The following is a 23,328-nucleotide window of genomic DNA, read 5'->3' as shown; positions in this document are numbered from 1 at the left end:
CCAAGGGACGATTGAGATGCTAAAGGACCACTCAAGGCCGATAAGGCCATTGTGCAGAAACTAAATGAATTCTTTGCATCGGTCTTCATGGCTGAGGATGTGAGGGAGATTCCCAAACCTGAGCTATTCTTTTTAGGTGACAAATCTGAGGAACTGTCCCCGATTGAGGTGTCATTAGAGGAGGTTTTGGAACAAATTGATAAACTTAACAGTAATAAGTCACCAGGACTAGATGGTATTCACCCAAGAGTTCTGAAGGAACTCAGATGTGAAATTGCAGAACTACTAACAGTAGTCTGTAACCTATCATTTAAATCAGCTTCTGTACCAAATGACTGGAGGATAGCTAATGTGACGCCAATTTTTAAAAAGGGCTCTAGAGGTGATCCCGGCAATTACAGGCCAGTAAGCCAGACTTCAGTAAGAGGCAAACTGGTGGAAACTACAGTAAAGAACAAAATTGTCAGACAAATAGATGAACATAATTTGTTGGGAAAGAGTCAACATGGTCTTTGTAAAGGGAAATCATGCCTCACCAATCTACTAGAATTCTTTGAGGGGGTCAACAAGCACGTGGACAAGGGGGATCCATTGGATATAGTGTACTTAGATTTTCAGAAAGCCTTTGACAAGGTCCAATCGAGTAAGAGCTTAGAACCAGTGACTGCTGCCTCCCGTGTTGTGTCGACGCTTGAGGCAAAGCTGGAGTACCTCTCCAGGGTGCAAGCCTGGGCAGATAATATGGAGGCCCTGAATTGCCCATGCATCAGTACCCCCCTTCTCTCGGCATCACCGATAAAATCCAGAGGAGAGGAAGAATCAATACATCTGGTCCCCGATCCATTACAGGAGTTGCCGGAAAGATACTAAGATATTAGTCTGACCACCTTTGGGGCTCCACTCCGGATTTTCTGTCTGAGTTTACTCTCATAAACTTTCATTCTCCTGACTTCACCCACAACGCAGTGGGGCTTTTCTGTCAGGGGTTGCTCCCTTAGCCTTATGCCCTCCCGGGCTACCCATAAGGCAGTGAGTTTAATGAGCCGCAGGTAGTACCATCTACTGTCATTATGATAGTAGGCATAGCCTGACCTGAGTAACTCTGATAAAATATAAGGGTCCTGGTTCTCCATTGCCCTGTGCAGTCATTTATACCGGTGCAAAGGGGGTGTAAAATGCTACCAAATTCAAAGAGTATCAGGATAAATTAGATGTCATTTGTGACAGAAATTGCAACCATATGCAATATCTTTGGGAACCATATTGTATTAAGTTTATGAATGTTTTATGTAGCATTATGGACCAGGGATCTTATGCAACTCCATGGTGGAAGGGTTACCACAGCTCCTCCAAGAACTAAAAAAGTCGGGGGAGATTACTGCCATCCCTGAGATTGCAAACAGCTCCAGAGAAGTATCACCTCCTTGGGTGGTTTGCATATACTCATTTAGGGCAGTACCAAAGGAGAGGCAAGAGAAAAAGGAAGAACTTGGGATTTAAAAGGCTGAGTTTACACAGACTCAGGGCATGTCTACACTACAGAGGCTACAGCACTGTAGCTATGCTAGCATAACCCCATAGTATAGGTACAACCTATAGCGATGGCAGGGGTTTTTCCACCACTGTGGGAACATCACCTTCCCAAGCAATTGCAGTTAAGATAATGGAAATATTCTTCCATTAACCCAGCTGTGTCTACACCGGGGCTTAGGTCAGCATAGCTACTGCACTCAGGGATGTGGATTTTTCACACTCCTGAGCAAAGTAGCTATATCAACCTAAATTTTAAGTGTAGACCAAGCCTTAGGGTCTTTCTTTGGATTCAGCAAACGGACAGGAGTTGTGGTCCTAAGGCGGCCCCAACCCTCGCTGAAGGGTTGGAAGGACTTAGGGCTACCAGGGCCCTATAGGACTGATGGGCTATTTCTGTTACATTTAGTGTGCATTTAGAGTCTGTTTTGTTTTACCTTTTTTCTGTGATGCTTTTGTCTTTGAATAAATGTGCTTACTTTGGATGAGTTTTGTGGTCACTGGTAAAACAGGGTTGTTATCCTTGGAAAGAAACGAAGGAGCAGGGGCTAGACATTTGTCAGGCCTGCCTAGGATAATCACAGTAAAGAGAAGGGGTGTGCAGCCTAAAACTCCAAGTTGGAAGGGAGTGGGACATGGGGCCCTGTCCAGAGAGAAGTGAAAGCTAGAGGCCTCAGACTTCAGGACCATTGCTGGAGTGGACCACAGAGGAGGTGGGTTAAAAGTGCAGTTACCCTTCAATCTGCAAGCTTTCAGGGTGCATATAGCTCTTGCCTCATCTAGTTCTGCTCTCTGTGCATTGCTAACAGCTCATAGTTATCCAGTTATCTTCATGATAGTTTAGCCACTGCAGAATTTCAAGTAGCTAATACCTGATTGGCAAAGTTACCTTTATACACAGTGATACAAAAAGAGATCATGCAACACCAGATAAAAAAGGGATAGACATGTCTCTATCTAACTTCCCTTCACTCCTGTCCCCCATTACCTGTCACAGCTTTTGTGTTTGCTCTCTTGCTCTGCTGGCCTCCCTTCTCAGCCCAGATATAGATGATGTACTCCATGCCTGGCATCAGATCCATTAGAGTGATGATGCTCTTCTCTTTCCCCACAGCTATCTCTCTGGTGTCCCCATCAGCTGAGGTGTAGCTCACCATGTATCTGTCTATGGGAGCCTGGACTCTGTTCCAGGAGATGGTGGCCGTGCCCTCTGTCACTCGGTCGGTCACCAGGTTAATTGGGCTGTCAATGTCTGAGTAAAAGTGTGGATTATTAGAACATTATGAACAGATTCTAAACTGTCTCCTTGAAGCTTGTTTCTTTTGGTCTCTAAACTTTATTTTCATACTCTTAGAACTTTAGTTAGGTAAAGTACAATATGTACATAGGTTTCAGTATTCATGTCTCAATGGCTAAGCATCACTCTTGCTTCTGGGGTTTTAGGACTGAAATATTGGGACAACTGAAGGTCAGAACTGAAGTTCATTGGAAGATGCCCTAGCAGTGGTATTGCAATTGATGCTGCAGGTAATGGCTCAACTCCCTAGGAAAGCCAGGAGTGGAATTTTTGGCTAGGGGCTCCAGCTCAAACCTGAACTGTGAAAGGACTTGGGACTGGAACAGCGAGGGTGCTGTAGGTCAGGAATGAGGCCCAACAAGAAGGGACAGAACTAAATTAGTAGGAGCCCTACAGACTGCAGTTGGGGTACACTGGCAGAGGTGTGAGGGAGAAGTGCACATAGCATTTACCCATGCTACATCTCACTTCTGCCAGTTCTGTTTCCTCTCACAGGAGAACCAGTTTCTGAGAGCTTTGAGATGCCTACAAGGGGCACACTCCTACAGCACATAGCTGTGTGGCAAAAAGTCCTATATTTTATATTGTGTGTAACAAACTAGGGGGAGGATACATTCACAGCTAATCCAATGTGAAGCCAGTCTGCTACTGTAAAAAGAAAAGGAGTACTTGTGGCACCTTAGAGACTAACCAATTTATTTGAGCATGAGCTTTCGTGAGCTACAGCTTTTCTTTTTGCGAATACAGACTAACACGGCTGTTACTCTGAAATCTGCTACTGTAGTATCGCATTCCAGAAATTCCCCTGGTTACCTGTCACAGCTTTAGTGTTTGTCCTCTTGCTCTGCTGGCCTCCCTTCTCAGCCCAGATGTAGATGTTGTACTCTCTGCCTGGCTTCAGACCCGTCAGGGCGGTGGTGCTCTGGTCTTTCCCCACAGCTATCTCTCTGGTGTCCCCATCAGCTGAGGTATAGCTCACCATGTATCTGTCTATGGGAGCCTGGACCCTGTTCCAGGAAATGGTGGCTGTGTCCTCTGTCACTTGATTGGTGATCAGGTTAGTTGGGCTGTCAATTTCTGCGAGTAAAAACCTTGATTATTACAATGTTATTGGCGGATTCTCAAATGATTCCCCTAGGGCACCATGTCTTCTAGACTCAAATCTTTCCATACCCTTAGATATTGTGTGAGATGGAGGAAAACAGAAGGCTGCTTACTTGTCAGCCCTATCACTCACATCTCACTAGGTAAATACTGCTCTTTCTATCAGTGCTTCTGGACTCACGACTGGAGGACTCAGAACTTGGCAGAACTTTTAGGGGGCCCTAGCCTGGAGTAATAAGCTTGTTGTGAGTCAGGATTTAGATACATTGGCAGAGCTGTGCATACTCTAGGACTAAAATAGCAGGAGATGCCATAGGGGAAGATTGTGGTGCACTGGCAGAGCCCTGTGGGGGAAGTTTGCACAGAACCTATGTCAGGGGTGGGCAAACTACGTCCCACGGGACACATCCGGCCCATCAGAACTTTTAATCTGGCCCTTGAGCTCCTGCCAGGGAGTAGGGTCGGGGGCTTTCCGCATGGCTCCTGGAAGCAGCAGCATGTCCCCCCTCTGGCTCCTATGTGGCTCTGCTCTCTCCACATGCTGCCCCTACCCCAAGCGCCACCCTCCCTCAGCTCCCATTGGCTGGGAACCGTGGCCAATGGGAGCTGCAGGGGCGGCACCTGCAGATGGGGCAGCAAGCGGAGCCACCTGGCCAGTGCCATGCCTCCACATAGGAGCTGGAGGGGGGCATGCTGCTGCTTCTGGGAGCTGCGGGGGCAGTGCCTGTGGATGGGGCAGCGCGCAGACCCACCTGGCTGCACCCTCCACATAGGAGCCAGAGGGTGGCATGCTGCTGCTTCCAGGAGCTGCTTGAGGTAAGCACCACCCAGAGCCTGCACCCCTGAGACACCACCCCCCTGTGTCCCAACCCCCTGCCTCAGCCCTGATCCCCCTTCCGCCCTCCAAACCCCTCAGTCCCAGCCTGGAGCACCCTCCTGCACTCCAAACCCCTCATCCCCAGCCCCACCCTAGAGCCTGCACCCCCAATTGGAGCCCTCAACCCCCCCTGCGCCCCAGCCCCCTGCCCCTCTCCTGCCCTCTGAACCCCTCGGTCCCAGCCCAGAGCACCCTCCTGCACCTCAAATCCCTTATCCCCAGCCCCACCCCAGAGCCTGCTTTCCCAGCTGGAGCCCTCACCACCCCCCTGCACCCCAACCCCCAACTTTGTGAGCATTCATGGCCCACCATACAATTTCTATACCCAGATGTGGCCCTCAGGCCAAAACGTTTTCCCACCCCGACCTATGTGCATTATGGAACCAGTCAAGCACCCCATTAAAGTCAATGACATTTTGCAATTGAGTAAATGGGAGTGGGGGTAAATCCTAAATCTCAATCTTGGAATGGCCTGCAGCATGTATGTACCTATGCCATGTTTGGCCCCATGACTAATTGTTCTATAATGTACACTGTGCAATAAGCTGGAAGAAAACAGAACAAAACACAGCTAATCTTCAGGGAGCAGTTTGTGGTATGCAGTTAGCTAGTATCACATCCCAGAGATTCCCCTGGTTACCTGTCACAGCTTTAGTGTTTGCCCTTTTGCTCTTCTGGCCTCCCTTCTCAGCCCAGATGTAGATGATGTACTCCAGGCCTGGCTTCAGACCTGTCAGGGTGATGGTGCTCTGGTCTTTCCCCACGGCTCTCTCTCTGGTGTTCCCATCAGCTGAGGTGTAGCTCACCACGTATCTGTCTATGGGAGCCTGCACCTCATTCCAGGAGATGGTGGCTGTGTCCTCTGTCACTCGGTCTGTCACCAGGTTTGTTGGGCTGTCAATTTCTTTTAGAGAAGGTTTAACAGTGAAAAGGTACAGTGAGGATTCTCCCCAACACTTCATTAGGAGAGACCCATCGGTCCTTCCCCACTTTTCATGGTCCTTCCCCCTTCCACAGCTGTGAAAATGATACTGTTTCTTAGGCCAACAGCAAAGCTCCTACATGAATCAGCACACAGGAAAAAGCGCTCTTAGGGACTGGCTGTTACCCTCCATCTACCCAGAGTGCAACTATATCGTTTCTGTTAAAAAAAAAACCAACACATCCCACAAGCACCAGATGTGCTAACCCTTACACCAGTTATCCCTCAGTGTCCTACTCTCAGGGTAGTTCTTGGAAAGGTCAAAATGGTGACCTAGGGAAGGTTTCTGAGGTTGTTTATGGCATTCTGAAGGCAAGTCATTAATTCCATGTTCAGCCAACTAAGAGGCCTTGATGATGGCTATGTTTTACTAATTGAATGACCTCCATTGTACTGATATTAATGACTAGCATCTGTGAATAGGGATCCCTACCAGCACTTGTGATTAAAAGGCTCCATTTTCACAACTAAAAGCTAGTTCAGCCTACTAGTGAGAATTACAATTTACAGGATAGATTCTTGTCTCACTAATACCAGTGTAGATCAGAAGTAACTTCAGTGAAGTCAATGGAGTTGATAAACTGGTGTGAGATCATGATCAAGCTCCACACTTCTTCCCCTGCCATTAGTTACCTGTCTCAGCTTTCGTGTTTGCTCTCTTGCTCTGCAAGCCTTCCTTCTCAGCCCAAATGTAGATCACGTACTCCATGCCTGGCTTCAGACCCATCAGGGTGGTGGTATTCTGGTCTTTCCCTACAGCTACCTCTCTGGTGTTCCCATCAGCTGAGGTGTGGCTCACCATGTATGTGTCTATGGGAGCCTGGACCCTGTGCCATGAGATGGTGGCTGTGTCCTCTGTCACTCGGTCGGTCTCCAGGTGAGTTGGGCTGTCTATTCCTTTAAGAGAGTGTTTGAAAGTGCAGGGTTAACAGACTCCCTGAGCAATATTCCACCTGATCACAACAGTCACATTCCTTGTCATGTGTAGCATGTCTGCATTTCTTTTACTCTACAGTGATCAGCAAACTCTTTCAAGAGTTTGAAAGTATTTTCCACCACCCAATTTTATTCTGTTCCTGACAGCGGAGAGACACACCTAGCTTTATTTGGTTTACTTTCTGGTCTGGTCAGCAGGAGGGCAGATAGCTTTGAGAATACTATTAGTGAGTTAAATCCTGGTGCAAAGCCAGAGAGTAGGGCTCAGAGTGTATTACTGGTGGGTCCTACAAATATGGTGGCTTTTAAAAACTTGAAATACATTATTTGTGGACGAAATGGCAGAATTATCTTTTAAATAGCTGTTTTGAATCCAGGAGGCACTCCTTCCTAGACTGATACCATTTCAAGAGAATGGAAATTTGGGGAGAATAATAATACTCAGTCCATTTCAATTTTCAAATTACTTTACCAGCAATAACTCATCCATCCTCACAATAGCACCCCAGAGGCAAGTATTGTTATCTGTGGATGAGGACAATGAGAGAGAAGGGCTAGATGACTGCCCAAAGACACAGGAGTCAATATCAGGAGTTCCTGGTTCCCAGCTTTATACTCAGAGGAATGGACTAGTCCATTTACTAAGGGCCTGACACAGGGATCCTTTAAAGAAGAAATTAGTATTCTCCATTAAAGCATCCCAGTGGCGCCTTGGCCTCTTCACGCACTATCATGAGGAAGGGAGGAGAGAGAATGACCCAGAGATGGCAGGAGAATCATCTTAAAGGAAAAATGGTAGTCTTGAGTATTGAATAATTCATAGATGTTCAGGTCAAAAAGGACCATTGTGATTATCTAGTCTAGTTCAACCTCCTGAACCACCCAGGCCAAGGAACTTCACCCCAGTAATTTCTGGTTGACTTACAGCATCTCCTTTAGAAAAAGATATCTAGTTTTAATACAAAAAGTTCGAATGATGGAGAATCCCCAAGATGAATTGCTCCAATGATTAGCCTCACTTAACATTTTGCACCTTAATTCCTGTCTCCATTTGTCTAACTTCAACTTCCAGCCACTGGAACTCATTATGTGATTTGTTAATGCTTTTGGAGACCTAGTTTAAGATCACTTTAATGTGTGAGATGTCCTTTATTGGGGAACTGTACCCATTGCTGGCAATGGAGGATGGTCTTCTCCACCCCTTCTCTGGTACTAACTCTGGAGTGTTGGGAGAGGCTATGCAAACAATTCATGTACCGTGCAGCATCTGTGCAGCCAACCAACCTGGGTGGGTCTCTCCCAAAGGAGCTCTTGTTCCACAAAACCATTACACAGCTGGCACTCCAGACAGCACACTTTATGCAGCTGTGTTGCAGTTATGTTCTACAAATTCCCTTAAACTTCTATGAATTGGCTGATCTGGTCACACTGAAGAGAACGAGGGGAAAATATTAGAGGAATTAATAAGTTCATGAAAAGCCTTGGGGCTGTGCAGCACTAGAATGGTCCTACGCAAAGCAGAGAGCATTCTAGTAATAGCCACTGAAAAGGAGATGGAATCTATATATTCACAATGTTCGAAAACATAGATGACAGATGGAGCCATCACGTTCCAAAGGCAGCAGTGCTTCCTGACCGCACTTCCTTCTAAGGGTAACTGGAATCAGATGTCAAGAGTAAACAAGAGCACCGATCAAAAGAAAAGTCCAGCAGACTCCGGCCAGGCAGTGGCCAACAAAAGAGACCTCGGCAGTGCCAAACCCACCCAGCAATCCCATTAACAGAGAAGAAATGTGGGAGGGACGGAATGACGATTCCATTTGGGGATCTGTAGGTTTCCAGTAGTGGGGGAATCCTGGATTCCCATCTCACAGATGAGAAACAGATGCAGTCAGAGTGAGAACAAGGCAGAATTGCCCTGCTGTTCGCATGCAGCATTTAATTACTGGCTGTTGGAGGACCTGGCCAGCTATCTGTCCTCTGCACAGTGTAGTGACCAGAGCAACATCCCCCCCCCCCCATATGCCTTCCTCACTCCTCTGAGAAGAGGACCCAGCCCTCTCTCCACCTTCCATGCATCCCAGTTGCTTCCCCTTGCTGCTGGTCCTACCTCCCATCTGTAACCCACACGCTCATCTGGACTGATGATGTTTTACATAGTAAGTTACAATGCAGCGTTGCTGAGTCTCACGATATTTGGTGTTTGTCTTAAAGCCCTAGCTCCCACAGTCTGGTGATTACCTGAAAATTTCAGGTTGGGTTTTTTTGTTTTTGTTTTTTGTTTGTTTTTTTAGTTTCAAACCCTCATGATTGTGGAGAGAAGCTTGAAAACATGAATCAACTCAAAACAAGCATCACCACCTAGGGAGCTTTGATCCTCCTTGGGACTTCTGGATACGTACCAGTTCGGCCATTCACTATAGATGGTTTTCCTTCAATCTCATCCTTCATGGATATGACAGTGATCTTGTACTCTGTGCCAGGCTTCAGGCCTATAAGAAAACAAAAGGAGCAGTCCCAACAATTAGGGAATAAAGTACATAAATGTTTTCTTAGAGAAATTGCATCTTCTTCTCTCTGATTTTACATTACAGCGGAGTTTGAGTTGTGGGACTGGGATTTGTACTTCTTGTTTGGAGAATATGTGGATATGATGTTTTGGTTTAGGCTCATCTCTACAGGCCATACTGGTCATAAATTGTGGGGATTTCCATTTTACCCATCCTTAGTGTTCCCAGGTCTGAAATGAGAGAGTAAATTTTATTTATATGAAAATAGAATTAAAGTTGAATGAACGTGCATTGACATTTACTAGCCATACCACATGGGGAGCTTTTCCATGTGATGTCCGGTATCACCCTTCAACCCACACACACAGAGAATATCCTCATGATGGCTACTTGTGAAGATGTGAACAAGTGCTGGACTTGGTGCAAAGAAGCAAGTAAAGCTGTAGATCCAGATTCACAGCTGGTGTAAATCACTGAATTCAATGGAGCTATGCCAGTATACACCAGCTGAGGATCTGCCCCATATGATTGGCAATATTGAAAGTGAGACTCCCAGCCAGACAAAAAGCAAATAATACCTCCTCTTTTGCTACAAGAGCAAGCTAAATAAAGTGCTCTGGTCATTCACATTCAGAATCTTTCATGATTTGAGATCAGATTGAATGGAAATGGGTCCTATCCTGGGGTTCTGCCAGTTAAATTCCAGCCCCGATCATCAGTGAACATATGTGCTGAAGGGAACTCAGTATAGTTTCAAACTAACTTGGCCAGTAGGTGCTACAGGTGGTTAACTTGGCAGACTTTCATCTATGTACTACAAGGTTCATGGATAAAGGCTCATCATGGATAAAGGCTCATGTGCGGGAGAGGGATGCATTGTAGGTGTCTCACAGCAGCAGCCTGGGCATGAAGTGAAAGAGTTCTGCTAACTGTCTGTGTCTGCTCCGAGCATCAGCCACACAGAAACAAAAGAGATGCTCTTCTCAGGTTATGGTTCAAGAGTCAACCTCTCTCTTGTGCCTGTCTCTCCCCATTTCTCCCTGGCTGTGACCCGTTTGGGCTGTATCCAGTCACTTACCGCTGATGATGTATCTGCTCTTTGGTTCGCTGCTTTTAGGCACCACCACCTCCTTCTCCTGTCCTTGCGGTGAGCTGAACCTCAGTTTAAAATAGTCCGGCTCTGTTGGGGGGTTCTCCCACTCCACTTCCAGCGAGTCCTCCATCTCCTCTGTCACCCAGGCAGCGCTAACTGCAGATAGAGCTACAGAAGACAGAGTGGGGAGGGTGATGAGCGAGCACCACATTATCATTTCAGCAGCACCAAAGCCACCTCTTCTCCATGTGTGCACACAAGACAGGAAAGAGCCAAACTACCTCCACCAGGGGTCTCAGGCCTCAAAACCAGGTACAATTTCTCAGATGAACTGAAGGGTTGTTAACTAGACACAATGCAATTATTCTTTCAACAGGCCTGACTGTACTCACTGTAAAGCTCTATCCCAGCCATAGAGGACTCTGGCTTCTATGTCTTCTGTTACAAATAAATACATACTCCCCATAATCCAACCCTTTACTGGCTTTACCAAGGGCATTGAGATAGCACAGTGTGAAGATCTCATCACCTAAGTAAGGTCAGACTAATTCAGGTCTGGCCCAGAGATGCCTGAGGAAAACATAGCTACTGCAGGGAGTGGTGCTGACAATTCAAAACTGGCACTCTGCCGTCTGAGTCCATAATGCTACAACACCCCAGCATGATGTTAGGAAGTGCTGTGCGCCTGGCATTGCCATATGTACAGATGAAGTCCTGACTACTTGTACTCTTTAAGGATCTTCATACCATGCTGTACAGCCTACGCAGTACCATAACCCTACCCAAGTCCCACCTGGGTAATTACATTCTCCTTCTTTGAAACCCTTCTGTGTCCATTCAAATGGATGGTTCTCGGAGAGTAAGGAGCTGCAATTTCTTGGAGAGAGGATGGCACAAATTAAAAAACAAATTCCTCTACCTCCAACTGCAGAGAAGGAGCAGAGAGAAGGCTAAGATCTAAAGAGTGGAGTGAGGAAGTATATATGAGGCAAGATCGCTCAGGCAGAGATTGGTGGAGTGGAGAGAGCGGGCAGGGTTATAGGTCAATATAAGTTCTGAGGGGTCAGGTGGAAAGAGTCCATGGAGAATTCTGAAGGCCAGCAGGGCATTTGAGATTGACAGGAAGACAATGAAGGTGACAGAAGACTGGAGGGAGAGTGAGGGGGAGATGTGTCTGTGACGGTGGTAAACCAAGTGCCAGATCTGGCCAAGGTCATAAGTGTTAGTTAAGAGCTGACAAACTCATAGCTGGAAACCAGATCAGCTCATCTTACGTTCATTTTGTTAAAATAGGTTGCAGCCTTATAAGAATGTATTGAGTGTTTAGACTCTACGGAAAGCTTGTAAATTGCTGCATGCATTAATCATACTTGTAATATGCATCCGATGAAGTGAGCTGTAGCTCATGAAAGCTTATGCTCAAATAAATTGGTTAGTCTCTAAGATGCCACAAGTACTCCTTTTCTTTTTGCGAATACAGACTAACACGGCTGCTACTCTGAAACTTGTAATATCAGTATTCCATGCTATCAGAAAATATGTCTGTTTCACTTTATAACTTTGAAAATGTTTGCTCTGAACTTGTGAACCCAGGCACAGAAATCCTCAAGATTAAACCGGCCATTAATGAATATCACAATACAAAGGATTGGTAAATGGCCCTATCACACCTTGGAAATGCCATGTGCAAGGGAGCTCGTCTCATGGACTATAAGGCGAAATGTAAAATATAAAACAGGGTCACAAGAAAATTGTTCCTTCTTTGCTGTTTGAACTTTCACAGGGCCAAAGATACTAAACTAAGGCAGAGATCCCCAGGGGTTACCCCTGGGTCTACCCTGAAAGACACATTGAATTGACAGATTACTACATCTCTGTCATCTTTAGGAACCATAGATAGTAACACATTTGCGTGTATGTTTGCTTACTTTAACCTGTAAATAATTCTCTCATTTCTTTTTCCTAGTTAATAAAACTTCAGATAATTTATTACAGGATTAGCTACAGGCATTGTCTTTGACGTGAGATCTAAGATGCAAATTGATCTGGGATAAGAGACTGGTCTCTTGGGACTGGGAGCAAACTGAACATTCTGTGAGTTTTGGTGTAAGTGACCATTTATCACCAAATCCGGATTTCCTGGGTGGCAAAATAGACTGGACAGTCTAAGGGGACTGTCTGTGACTCCTTGGTAAGACTGTTACAGTGATCCAGGAGTTCACGTTTGTTACTAGGTCAGTAAAATCTAATTATAGAACATACCACCAATTTGGGATGTCTGCCCTGAGGTAGGCACTCACAGTCGTGAGCCACTCCAGACAGCGTGACAGTGAAACATTCCTGCTTCCTGGAGTCAGAGAGTAAACTGGCCCTAGCATTGTGAACTCCCTTGAATTCAGAAGCAGAGAACAATGGCTGGGATTTTAGGGGGGAAGGGAAATTTTGGCATCTTTAAATGGGAGAAGAAAGGCTTAGAGAATGGGCCTTTCCAAAAGCTCAGACAGGAAGTCATGTGAAGTGCCATACACGCCCAAAGCCTAGCAGTTTGCTCCCCCTATAGTTTGAACCTGACTTTGAAGACCAGCGAATCCTTTGTTGGAGGAAAGGGACTTTCTAGTGCTCCCACCTGTCCTTGCTTGTAGGTGTTCTGGGTTACTGGAAATCCCCTTCTTCACATAACGAAGTGTGATCTGATACTTTGTGCTAGGATGAAGGCCCGGGATCTCATAGCTGAGCTGTCCTTTGGGCACTCTGACTTGTACTGCGGAGGCCTCATGCCCTATCGGATAATAGCTGAGGAGGTAATAATCCACGTCGAGCACCTGATCCCAGCTGAAGGTCAAAGAATCTTCTGTGGTCGACAGCAGCTGCACATTCTGAGGAGCAATGACTACAGGAAAAAAAGGAGAAGAAATTATAAGACTGATATCTCATCTTGGGGCATGGTCCAAAGTCCACTGAAGTCCATGAGAGTTTTTCCATTGACTTCAATGGGGTTTGGATCAGGCCCATATTTTGCATTGGTACAATGAATGAACAGCTGGTGAACAGGACTACAAAGACAGCGCTGGAGGATGAAGTCCTCTGCTTATCCACAAAGAGGTATAGTTGCAGTGGACAATGGGAATTGAGAACACTCAACGTTGCAATAAATGGGATATACTTAGCACCATGGACATGTCAAGCATCAAAAGAATGCCAAGAAACAACTTCCTTAACACTCTCAGTGTCACCCATGGTACCAAGTGTGCCTAGGTGCCACAAGTATCTAGTACAAGTGCCTAGGTACCTAGGTGCCACAAGTTCTCCTTTTCTTTTTGCGAATACAGACTAACACAGCTGCTACTCTGAAACCTGTCAAGGAAAGAGGCTCCTCCTTGCTTGGCTGGATGAGTGCAGTTACCATTATATCATTCTTGTTCTGTGGCATTAAATAATTCTGTACTGACGTTACAAGATCCAGAATAAGTGCAGGACCCTCTAATTGCCTAGTCAAAGAGGCTTGTCAGACATATAGACCCAGGAAGATAAAGACTGTCCTGGAGATCTGGGGGCAGGAACAGAACTCTAGGAAGGGCAGCACATCTCAATGTTCTACACTGGAGATAGCTGGTAGCAGGTTATCCTCTAAAGCCAGTGCTCTGGTGTTGTAATTCGTGGCCTATATTTTCATTGGCACCCAAAGCAGTAACTCTGTAATAGTACTGCAAAGTTCAACTACAGCTGGGGAATGACTTCATCACAGAATTTGAGTGGCAGCAAAAACGGGCCTTAACGCTTCTCACAACATTCGGTCCTGAACCTCAGAAAGACTACCGAGCTATCACAGCAGCTATACAACAGAACTCTCCTCACTCTACAATTGCTCAGACACTTACAAATGCCGAAACTGCAGTTCTGAAGGTAAGCCAGGCACTTTCAATGCACTGACTTTCACTGCTACTGCTGGAAGGAGGCCAAACACAGGGATGAGTTACAGCTGTCAGTCACACAGTGAAAGACAGTCACAGGCGGCTACTGCAGGAACTAACTGCTTACTGGAAAAGTGATTTCAAGGTTGTAGAGAGAAGTTCAGATGCGAGGGAGCATGAAAGAGAAAGTCCACGTATGAGAGAGAAAGAACAAGTGCACCAGACTACACGTATATATATAAATATATAAATGAGTATGTTGGAATGCATGTATGTGTAATATGCATGAAAGAAATAAAAATCCAGAATCTCTAGTTTGGTTGTTTCATGGAGTCAATATTTTTGGGCCTCCTGCTCCCCTTCCATCAATAACAATTCTCTATCCATTGGGCACAGACCCTGTGCCTTCAGTTTCTGCAGAAATCCTGCTCAATATTTGATGAACCTCCGATCAAAGAGAACCTTCTCAGTAACAGTTTGAGTTTGAGTTCTATCACATCTTGAGCTGAGTAAATCCCACACTTGCTCTTTGACAGTCAGTTTACACGATAAGGACACCCAATGCCACTAAATTTACAGAAAGTGATAAGTGATAGCAAATAATGGTGACAGATGCTCAACAGGCTCCAGCCTTAATTAACTCAAGTTTTGCACAGTATATTTTTATACCTTTCTGAAGGATTCAAAAAACTAACCATTCTCATGCTTTTCAGATAGTAAATTTATATAGACTCTTCTTTATAACTGTACATTCTATTTTACACAGTAGATATTAAGGGGATACTATCAGTTCCTTTCCAAGGAACGAGGAAGAAACCACCAGTTCAGATAAAATAAGGCTGGCATAAACTTTTCAGAAGAGCTTATGCTACTGAGGAGCCTAAGTTCCACTTTTAAGAATGACTTAGGCACTAAGTCAATTCAATAAGACTTAGGCTCCTAAGTCACGTAGGCACTTTTGTCAATTTTACCCCAAACCTTTTTGAACCTTTCCCAAAACTTGAATCAAACACCCAATGATTTTTCTACTATCAAAAAAGCTGGATTAACTTTTTAATATATGTAGGGCTTTTTATTTTTACATTTCACGTCTTGGAACTCCCTGATTTTGTCCAGGAGTAAAAGCAGAAATACCTCCAGGGTATTTATTGGTGCTATTCCATATCACAGCAAAAAACCAGGAAATAGTGAACATCTGCTCAGATTTCCATAACACATAAGCTCAGATAAGCAACAGCTGAACTTTCAGCGACCGAACTGAACTTCTGCATCTGCTGCGGTTGGCCCATCACAAAACAAGATTGTCTCAGTTCCTATTCCTCTGCTGGGAAACAAGTGTTACAGTTTATTCCAATGGATTTGTGTGCTGGTTTTAAGGGTTTATTTTATTGTACTAAACCAACCTTTAGATCTTCACTGTTAAAGTTACTTTATTGTTAGTTTAAGATGCGTTACAGTCAGTCTGGTCTACATTGACCAAGCAAAAATTTGTTAAACACAGTTTAGACTAACCAGAGCTGTGGTTCCCAATCATATGATCTTCTTGCCTCTCTCTCCCCGCCAAGTAGCTTATTGCTAACTGCCATAAATACTGCTTGCTGCATCTAATACAGTATTTTCCTGGCTTCTTCCCACTATCTTCTTAAGCTCACATTGGCACCAAAAAAAAAAAAAAAATGGTGTTACTTGATACACTTCTTATAGTGCCGTAATAATGTGTACAACTAGTTGATTCAATTGCTTATTATTTGGGGTTCAGGCCCTCTGGGGTATCTGGACCCTGATTGTCACACTACGGAAGTCAGTTTACATCTTCAGGAATGAAGAAGTCACGTGCACTAATTTCAGGGATTATTTGGGCCTTTGAAATAATTCAGGGATAAGGAGATAGTTTTCTTTCCTTCTGCAAAATCATCAGAACTCGCAGAAAGCTGGTGATATACTGGTCATTAATATCATTGTGTGATGTATGTATGGGTTGTGCATAAAGAATTACATGTGTGTGCTGGAAATATGTTCTTAAAATGTGTTTCAGAAGCAATGCATAAATCCAGCCTGCCCTAGACAAAGAAATGTGGATTTTCCTGGCTGACTGGCTTGATTACTGGCAGAGGAGCCATCACTTAAGGAACAAAGAACAGAAACCTCGGTGTCTGTAAAAAATGGATCCTCCTGGCTTGAAGGGCAGGAGCTGCTGGTAACTCAGAAGTGAGAAACCTATTTAGGCAAAGACTATAACTTGCTAGAATTAAGTTTAGTCACTAGAAAGCATGTATGGTTTGGTTTGTCACCAGACCTGTCTCTTTTTCTCTTGCTTAGTATCACTTAAACCTCTGTCCTTTTTATTAGTAAACTTACCCTTATTTTATTACAAAACCATCTCAGTGCTTCTATATTGAATTAAGTGTGAGTCCTCAATTAAACAGGCTGGTGTGTGCTTTGTCTCTTTGGAGGCAGCAAACTTAATAATTTTTGTGAGTGCTCAGTGAGAGGGACTGGACACTGCAGAGATGTCTCTGGGGAATTCAGGAAATGAGGTTCACTGATTGTTACCTGCAAGGCAAGGTTAAGATTAGCAGAGTGTCAGGGAGTTTGCTGGTGAAACAGACAGGCAGACATGGCAGGGAGCTGATACACAGTCTAAGTTCCAGCAAAGCTCTCTCTTACTGAGGCAGAGAAGTAACACAGTGGTTTACGGCTGTGCGTGCCCTGAGGAGAGCACCACAGTAGTGAAGAAAACTAAAGAAAGTTTGATCCCTGCAGAAAACAGATATTGACAAATCCAGTGTACACCCTAGCCCTTCTGATGGGAATAACATCTTACCCATTTGGTCAAAAGATACATTGCTTCAGCAATCATGAAGCCACTAAACATGATGGTAGTGTAATTTGTCCTACTGGGAAAGGCTCTCTCTTGAAACTAATTGGGCTTTTTTCCCAGCAATCTCTCCTCACTTCATCCACAGCTCTAGCCAAAGTCCATCCTTAGAGGTGCGTACACAGTTCCCATTGCCTTTAGTTGAAGCTATGTAACGCAAGGGCAGAATATGGCCCTTCATTGCCTTGGAACATACATGGGATTTGGGTTTACTTGTGGTAAAATAACCCCAAACACACAGGACAGATCTTGTTCTGTATGTAAGTGCAGTTTGGATGGAGCAGGCACTATCTGCACCCTTTAAAGTGAAGGGCCCAGCACAGAAAAACAAAGTTGTCTATTAGCCAATTGCATGGAATAGTGACCCAGGTGACTGCAATATCAACAAGCTGTCACTATTTCTTCTTCCTGGCTTTTCAGTTCTACATCATCAGCGGCATGTTTTGATGATGTGTTGACACAGAGGTCGCCTGCCATCTCATCCAGAAACAATACAAATTCTGAGATCAGCTAGAGCCATTCACCCAGGCAGATGTGACAAACCAAAGCCCTTCTGGGGCCTGATCAATAAATTGCAGTCATTTGTCCAGGGAAATGGCATGATGAAAACAAAGGTAAACAAATGCTACATTTTGGACACATAGAAACCACTGAAAATCCTCCTTCTTTCCTCCTCTTTGGTAACGAACAAACTTGCACTGTATGGAGTGAAAGGATTCTTTGCATAAACAATACTAATTGCTGAGGGAAGTATGAGGACAGATGGGGTTTGGATGATTAGATGCCAAGAGTCCATCTTGTGTTCTAATTACTATTATAAATCTTTCTCCATTAGCCAGTTGCTTCTCAGGAAATAGATTAAAGCCCTATGGCCTAAGCAAGCGGGAAACCAGGAACATGTTTCTAAATTCACTGCTGGGTTGAAAGCTCACATATCTGCCTGTTAGGAATCCTGGCCCCATTGGAGAGTCTCAGCTTCTCATACTTTAAAACCCCCTCCACTTTCCACCATTCCTATTGCTTCTGCTCCAACACAATGATTTTCAAGCAAAGGCAATAACTTGATAGAAAAATTTGGTTTTAATCAGGTGCCACGTTTATTTAAGGTATCCCAAAGTGCTCTATAGAGTGATGAGGTGATGTTAAAAAAGAACACAAGTCAGTATAAAGAAAAGGAGTTCTTGTGGCACCTTAGAGACTAACCAATTTATTTGAGCATGAGCTTTCGTGAGCTACAGCTCACTTCAGATGAAGTGAGCTGTAGCTCACGAAAGCTCATGCTCAAATAAATTGGTTAGTCTCTAAGGTGCCACAAGAACTCCTTTTCTTTTTGCGAATACAGACTAACATGGCTGTTCCTCTGAAACAAGTCAGTATCTGAGGTTTAATATCTAGTTCCCTCCATAGCTCCTTATGGATCATAAATGAATTGTAAAAATTAATGAGTGCAAATAATTCTGCACTTTAGGGAGTAGATACGTGCTAGTTGCTCAGATATGCCAGTAATAATGACAACAAATTATTAAATGTGTCTTGTTGTATGCAAAGAGATGTAAACATCAGTGAAACTGTACCACCGCAGCAGTCGGTAGTAATCCTTCAGGATCCAGAAGTCTCTTTCTCAGAACATGAAAGCCAGTTTAATGACATTGGAAGAGGAGAGCTTGGCGGATGCTGCAGAAATATAAACTGTTTCACACAGGATTTAGGAAAAGTAGATCAGCAAGGTCACAAAAAGGAAAAAAAGTCGTAAGTTACAATACAAAATGAATTCTATAATGTGTATTAATTTTATAACTTGTCCACCCTACTACTGGAGCAACAGCAGCAAGAACAGCGCGGGGAGGAAGAAGCTAGGTTGCACTCAGACCCTTCTCTTCGGGAGGCAGGGCCAGAACCCCCTTGGGAGACCAGAGACAATTCTGGCTGCCACCCTCACAGACCTGGCTGCCCCTCTGACAGCATGCACTCCTTGCTCATTTCTGTGGACAGAACAGAATGATCATAGACAGAGAGGCAAACAGAAAACCTGGAAAGAAAGACTGGGGGTTGACTCGGGTGAGGTGTGGGTTAAGAGCTTTGGTATAGGGGGAGAATTTTGTCTCTAGCACTTTTTCTAAACAAGGTGAACCAGTGAGCAAATGTAGGTTTTGAGGAGCAAGTTCAGAGCTTTAATGCTGATTCAGAGCACAGGGGATCTTGATTTATAAGGTATTTCACTTACAATAATCTGCCTGTACTCAATTCACCTGCCTCAGAAGGTTGAAGGGCTGAGTTGACATGGCTGGGATATGAACTTGCAGTTATAGGGATTTAAAAGACATTTCAAACTGGATGACTAGACCATTGAGCCATTTTTATGGGCATTAAGGCTTTTCAAGGATGGGAAGTAGTAATGGTAGCAAGCCCTCAGACTGGCAGCTGGGGTTGAGTTGGTTGTCCAGAACAGGATCCACTCACTATTTGACTAGGGCTCCTAGGGCACTTTTTATGCTAAAAGACCTTGAATGAGACTGAGGCTGAGATTTCAGAGGAGACCTATTGGAATGAGGTGCCCAACTCCTCCTGAAAGTCAATAGGATTGGGGCACATAACTCCCTTAGGCCCCTTTGAAAATCTCAGACTATAGATTCAACTTAATAGATACATGTGGAGAAACAACAGCAACATAAAACCTTCCCTAGTAGACACCCTCCAGCAAAGGCAGACCAGCACAAGGAAGGGGATTATGATCACGGTTTTCAGCTTTGTCATTCTGTGTAAAAGCAGACAAATGCAGGCTAAGGTTAATGACCCAAAGAGCAAGGCCATGCACTGAGTCTTAAGTACAGCTACACAAGGGCTTCAGCAGAAATCCTGCAGCAAGTAGCCTCACTGATAGTGTCTTTAAACTAAGGAGGTTCTGCTTCTGGCCCAGTCCAGTTGGAATCTCTGGAGAGAGAGCAGGGTCAGCTCACTCAGGTCTAATCAGTCAGCCCCCACTGCCTTGTGCAGATACAGGACAAGAAATAGCTTCTCAAAGGGGAGTTTCCAACAGCAGCAGTGGGAGCAAACAACCTAGCTAGATTTAAGATGGAGCTTGATCAGTTTATGAACAAGATTATATGATGACATTGCCTGAGACAGCAGGAGACTGGACTTTATGACCTACAAGGTGCCTTCTAATCCTAAATTCCCAACTGCCTCAGCCCAGAGTAGATTATTGAAGGTTTTCATGTACCATAGGTCACAGCTTGTACTGAATCCTCTGGCTTACTTACAACAACTGCAGACTGCAGCAGGCAGGCAGACCTGGCTGACTCCCTTGCCTTTATTCCCAGGACCGATCTATGGGCTTGGTTAGCATCCCTCTTTGGCTATAGGCCTCCATATCCAGCCTTTGGCTATGGGGGTGGGGATAGCATCCTCTCCAGCTAATGGATGTTGGGTGGGGTTAGCTGCAGAAGGAACCAAACATATGCCACAGTGGGCAGGAAGGAAGGGGGATATAGGGGACACTTCGGGATAAAAGACAGAGGGAAGGAATAAAAGGAAGGTGATTCTTACCCTGGGAGCAGTCAAGCCCAATGAAACCATCGTGGCAGTAGCACTCGCCGCTGTCACAGAAACCGTTGCCGCTGCAGTCATTGGGGCATCTCTTCTCGCTGCAGTCATCTCGAATGAACTTCTCATAGCATTGGCACACACCATTGTTGCAGATCCCATTGCCACTGCAGTTCATAGGGCACAGCCGCTGACTGCAGTCTTCACCAACGTAGGGTTTGCTGCAGATGCATTTGCCATCAACACAGCGTCCATTGCCATTGCAATTGTTGGGGCAGCTGGGGCGGGAGCAATCGCTGCCCTCCCAGCCTTCATCACAGTCACATCCACAGATCTCTTGGATGAAAGTTCCATGGCCACTGCAATTCGAGACACCTGACCAGTTAGGGACCCAGAGCCGACATCAGCAGGTAGCATGCAGGAGAGAAAGAGGCAGACAAAACAGCATTAGAAATAGAGCCGTAGACCGATATAGAGAAGGTCTATTCAAAACCACTGGTAGGAAAGAGAAACTAAATGGACTGATTATAACTGCACCCACTAGGGTTATATGAGACCATCACCTGGGCATTCTTCTTTGTTTTAGACAGTTACCTACCAAAGAAAAACAAACAAATTCAACATTTTCCTTTAAGATGAAAAATCCTGGGACTGGAAACAAAACAAAAAACCTAGGAATGCTACAATCACGCCTCCTGCTGTTGTGGAATTCCAGAATGTCCCCTCTCACAAACTCAAGAACTCCATGCCCTGACTTCTCAGACACTCCAGAATTCCTCTCAAAGCTGAAAGACACATGTTAGCACATTTTGGGAACTTCAGCTTTCCCCGCCAAGCCCAGGAACCTGACCCCTACCCCACCTTGGAGATTCCAGAGTTTGACTTCCTCAAGATCAGGAAATCAAGTTATCTTGGAAATGCAGGAGTCTAATCCAAGCCCAAACTCTTCCAGAAACCCCAGAATTCCACACCCCGCTGCTGAGTCTGAGCTCCTTGCCACTGTGAGGACACTTGAAATCACCCCTACCCCTGCCCATCACCACTGGGGAGCACAGCAAACCAAGCACTCCATCACCTCATAAACAGTAGAATTCCAGCCCAAGCTCTGGAACTTGAGCTCCCCCCAAAGCCCAGTGAAGTCAGTGGGAGTCTTTCCATTGGCTTCAATGGACTTCTGGCGTTCCTGACACAGAGACTTCCAAATTCCCCACCTCAAACTCCGGAAACTAATTGATCCCATTAATCCTGCTTTCCATATGCCTCAGACTTCCATACTCCAATGCAAGAAACCTGGGCTCCAGCCTACCCAGAACTTTTCCAGTAGGGAATAGCACAGCACAGAGAGGGACATACAATTAAAGTTACTGGAGTTAGAGAGAACACACTACAAAAAAATAAATCACAGTATGATGCACACCTTGGACTCCCCCACAGCACCTCTGTACACTGCAGGCCTCCTTGAGCACCATCATTTCTTTCTCCATCTTTTCCATCCTTTCCACCAGATCTTTCATGTGTCCCAAAGCTTCACAGTCACCTCTCGGTGTCTGAACTCGGATGTTGTGCCTGAATATGATATTCTGCTCCTCCTCCTCATCCGCATCCCCAGCAGCAAGCAGCACATGACTGTCGTCTTTGAGCGGCAACGGGTCCGCCTCCACCTTGATCTGGGATGATTTGGGTAGATCAATCTTGTATGAGTGGCTGAAGGAGATTTTCTGACCATTGCTGGTACAGTTGTGAGGTTCATGGGGGAGCTGAACAGCAGCTATTTGGAGAGCAAGGTACAGGAACATCCCCTGAGGGAAAGTAAGCCAACTCCAGACACTCATCTTGTAATTCGTCAGAGGGAAGGATCCTATAAAAACAGTGAAGATGGTTTCAAGGATGAAAAAAAATTCTACCATAAAAGCATCGCAGCAGGCCATGGTCTATCTGGTGCTGTGAGCTCACAAGTTCATCAGTGACAGGTTGGTCAGTATTTGGATAAGACATATACAAAGAATATCTGGGTGATACAGAAAATGGTAATTGTGTTGACTCAGTAGGCACCACTCTTCCTTATAAGTCAGCACTGAATTAGAGTCCTGACCCATCATTAGCAGGCACTGTGCTCTGCAAGATGATATCTTTCAGATGATACTTAAAACCTGATTATTAACTATCCCGTTGCAATTTTAGTTCAAGTAAAAGTGTTGGCCCTACCTGACATTAGGTCTAACAATTCCCCTGCAGTTTAAATGGATATAGTATTTTTCCCTCACTTATTACATTAAGCTGCTGTACACTGTTGCAGTGTGCTGTTAAACATAGTTCACCCCAGAGATTGCTGCATTTCAGTGGTGGATGGAGTAAACGCTATACAGTGAAACATGCTTTAAGGCAGCCACTCAAGGGTGACAAAAATCAGCTCCTTAACAGAGGTGATTTTCCAATAAAGTCTGTAGCAGAATTGTTCTCGGAACATTCAGGATAATATCTTGGGGCAGCCTCTTATGAAAAGAGGTTGGCTAATGCAGATTGTTAGGATATAGATATTCAGGCCTGCCTGTAAAGGCCTATACTTTAAGAATGTAGGTATATGTTTATCATTTAGCTAGTAATAGAGGTATGCAAGAAAGACTCTCTGTAAGGGCCTTCTCTCACTGTGACAGTCTGAGGCCCTGT

At 44.9% G+C, this 23,328-nt stretch overlaps 1 protein-coding gene across 1 annotated transcript in view; it reads right to left on the bottom strand.

The window, feature by feature from the left end:
• TNN (tenascin N) overlaps nucleotides 1-22,509 on the bottom strand; it is a 35,328-nt gene extending 12,819 nt beyond the window's left edge. Inside the window, exons 1-8 of the mRNA XM_048861074.2 lie at nucleotides 22,079-22,509; nucleotides 20,665-21,036; nucleotides 12,956-13,219; nucleotides 10,315-10,497; nucleotides 9,129-9,218; nucleotides 5,449-5,712; nucleotides 3,641-3,904; nucleotides 2,519-2,782 (exon numbers count right to left, since the gene is read on the bottom strand). Coding sequence (XP_048717031.2) covers nucleotides 2,519-2,782; nucleotides 3,641-3,904; nucleotides 5,449-5,712; nucleotides 9,129-9,218; nucleotides 10,315-10,497; nucleotides 12,956-13,219; nucleotides 20,665-21,036; nucleotides 22,079-22,493 — 2,116 coding nt within the window. The 5' untranslated portion in view covers nucleotides 22,494-22,509. The remainder of the gene's footprint in view (nucleotides 1-2,518; nucleotides 2,783-3,640; nucleotides 3,905-5,448; nucleotides 5,713-9,128; nucleotides 9,219-10,314; nucleotides 10,498-12,955; nucleotides 13,220-20,664; nucleotides 21,037-22,078) is intronic.
• Nucleotides 22,510-23,328: the final 819 nt, after the last annotated feature.

This window comes from Caretta caretta, chromosome 8 (assembly GCF_965140235.1).
Source record: "Caretta caretta isolate rCarCar2 chromosome 8, rCarCar1.hap1, whole genome shotgun sequence".
Taxonomy (NCBI): domain Eukaryota; kingdom Metazoa; phylum Chordata; order Testudines; family Cheloniidae; genus Caretta; species Caretta caretta.
This window is presented reverse-complemented; position numbering and strand designations above follow the sequence as displayed.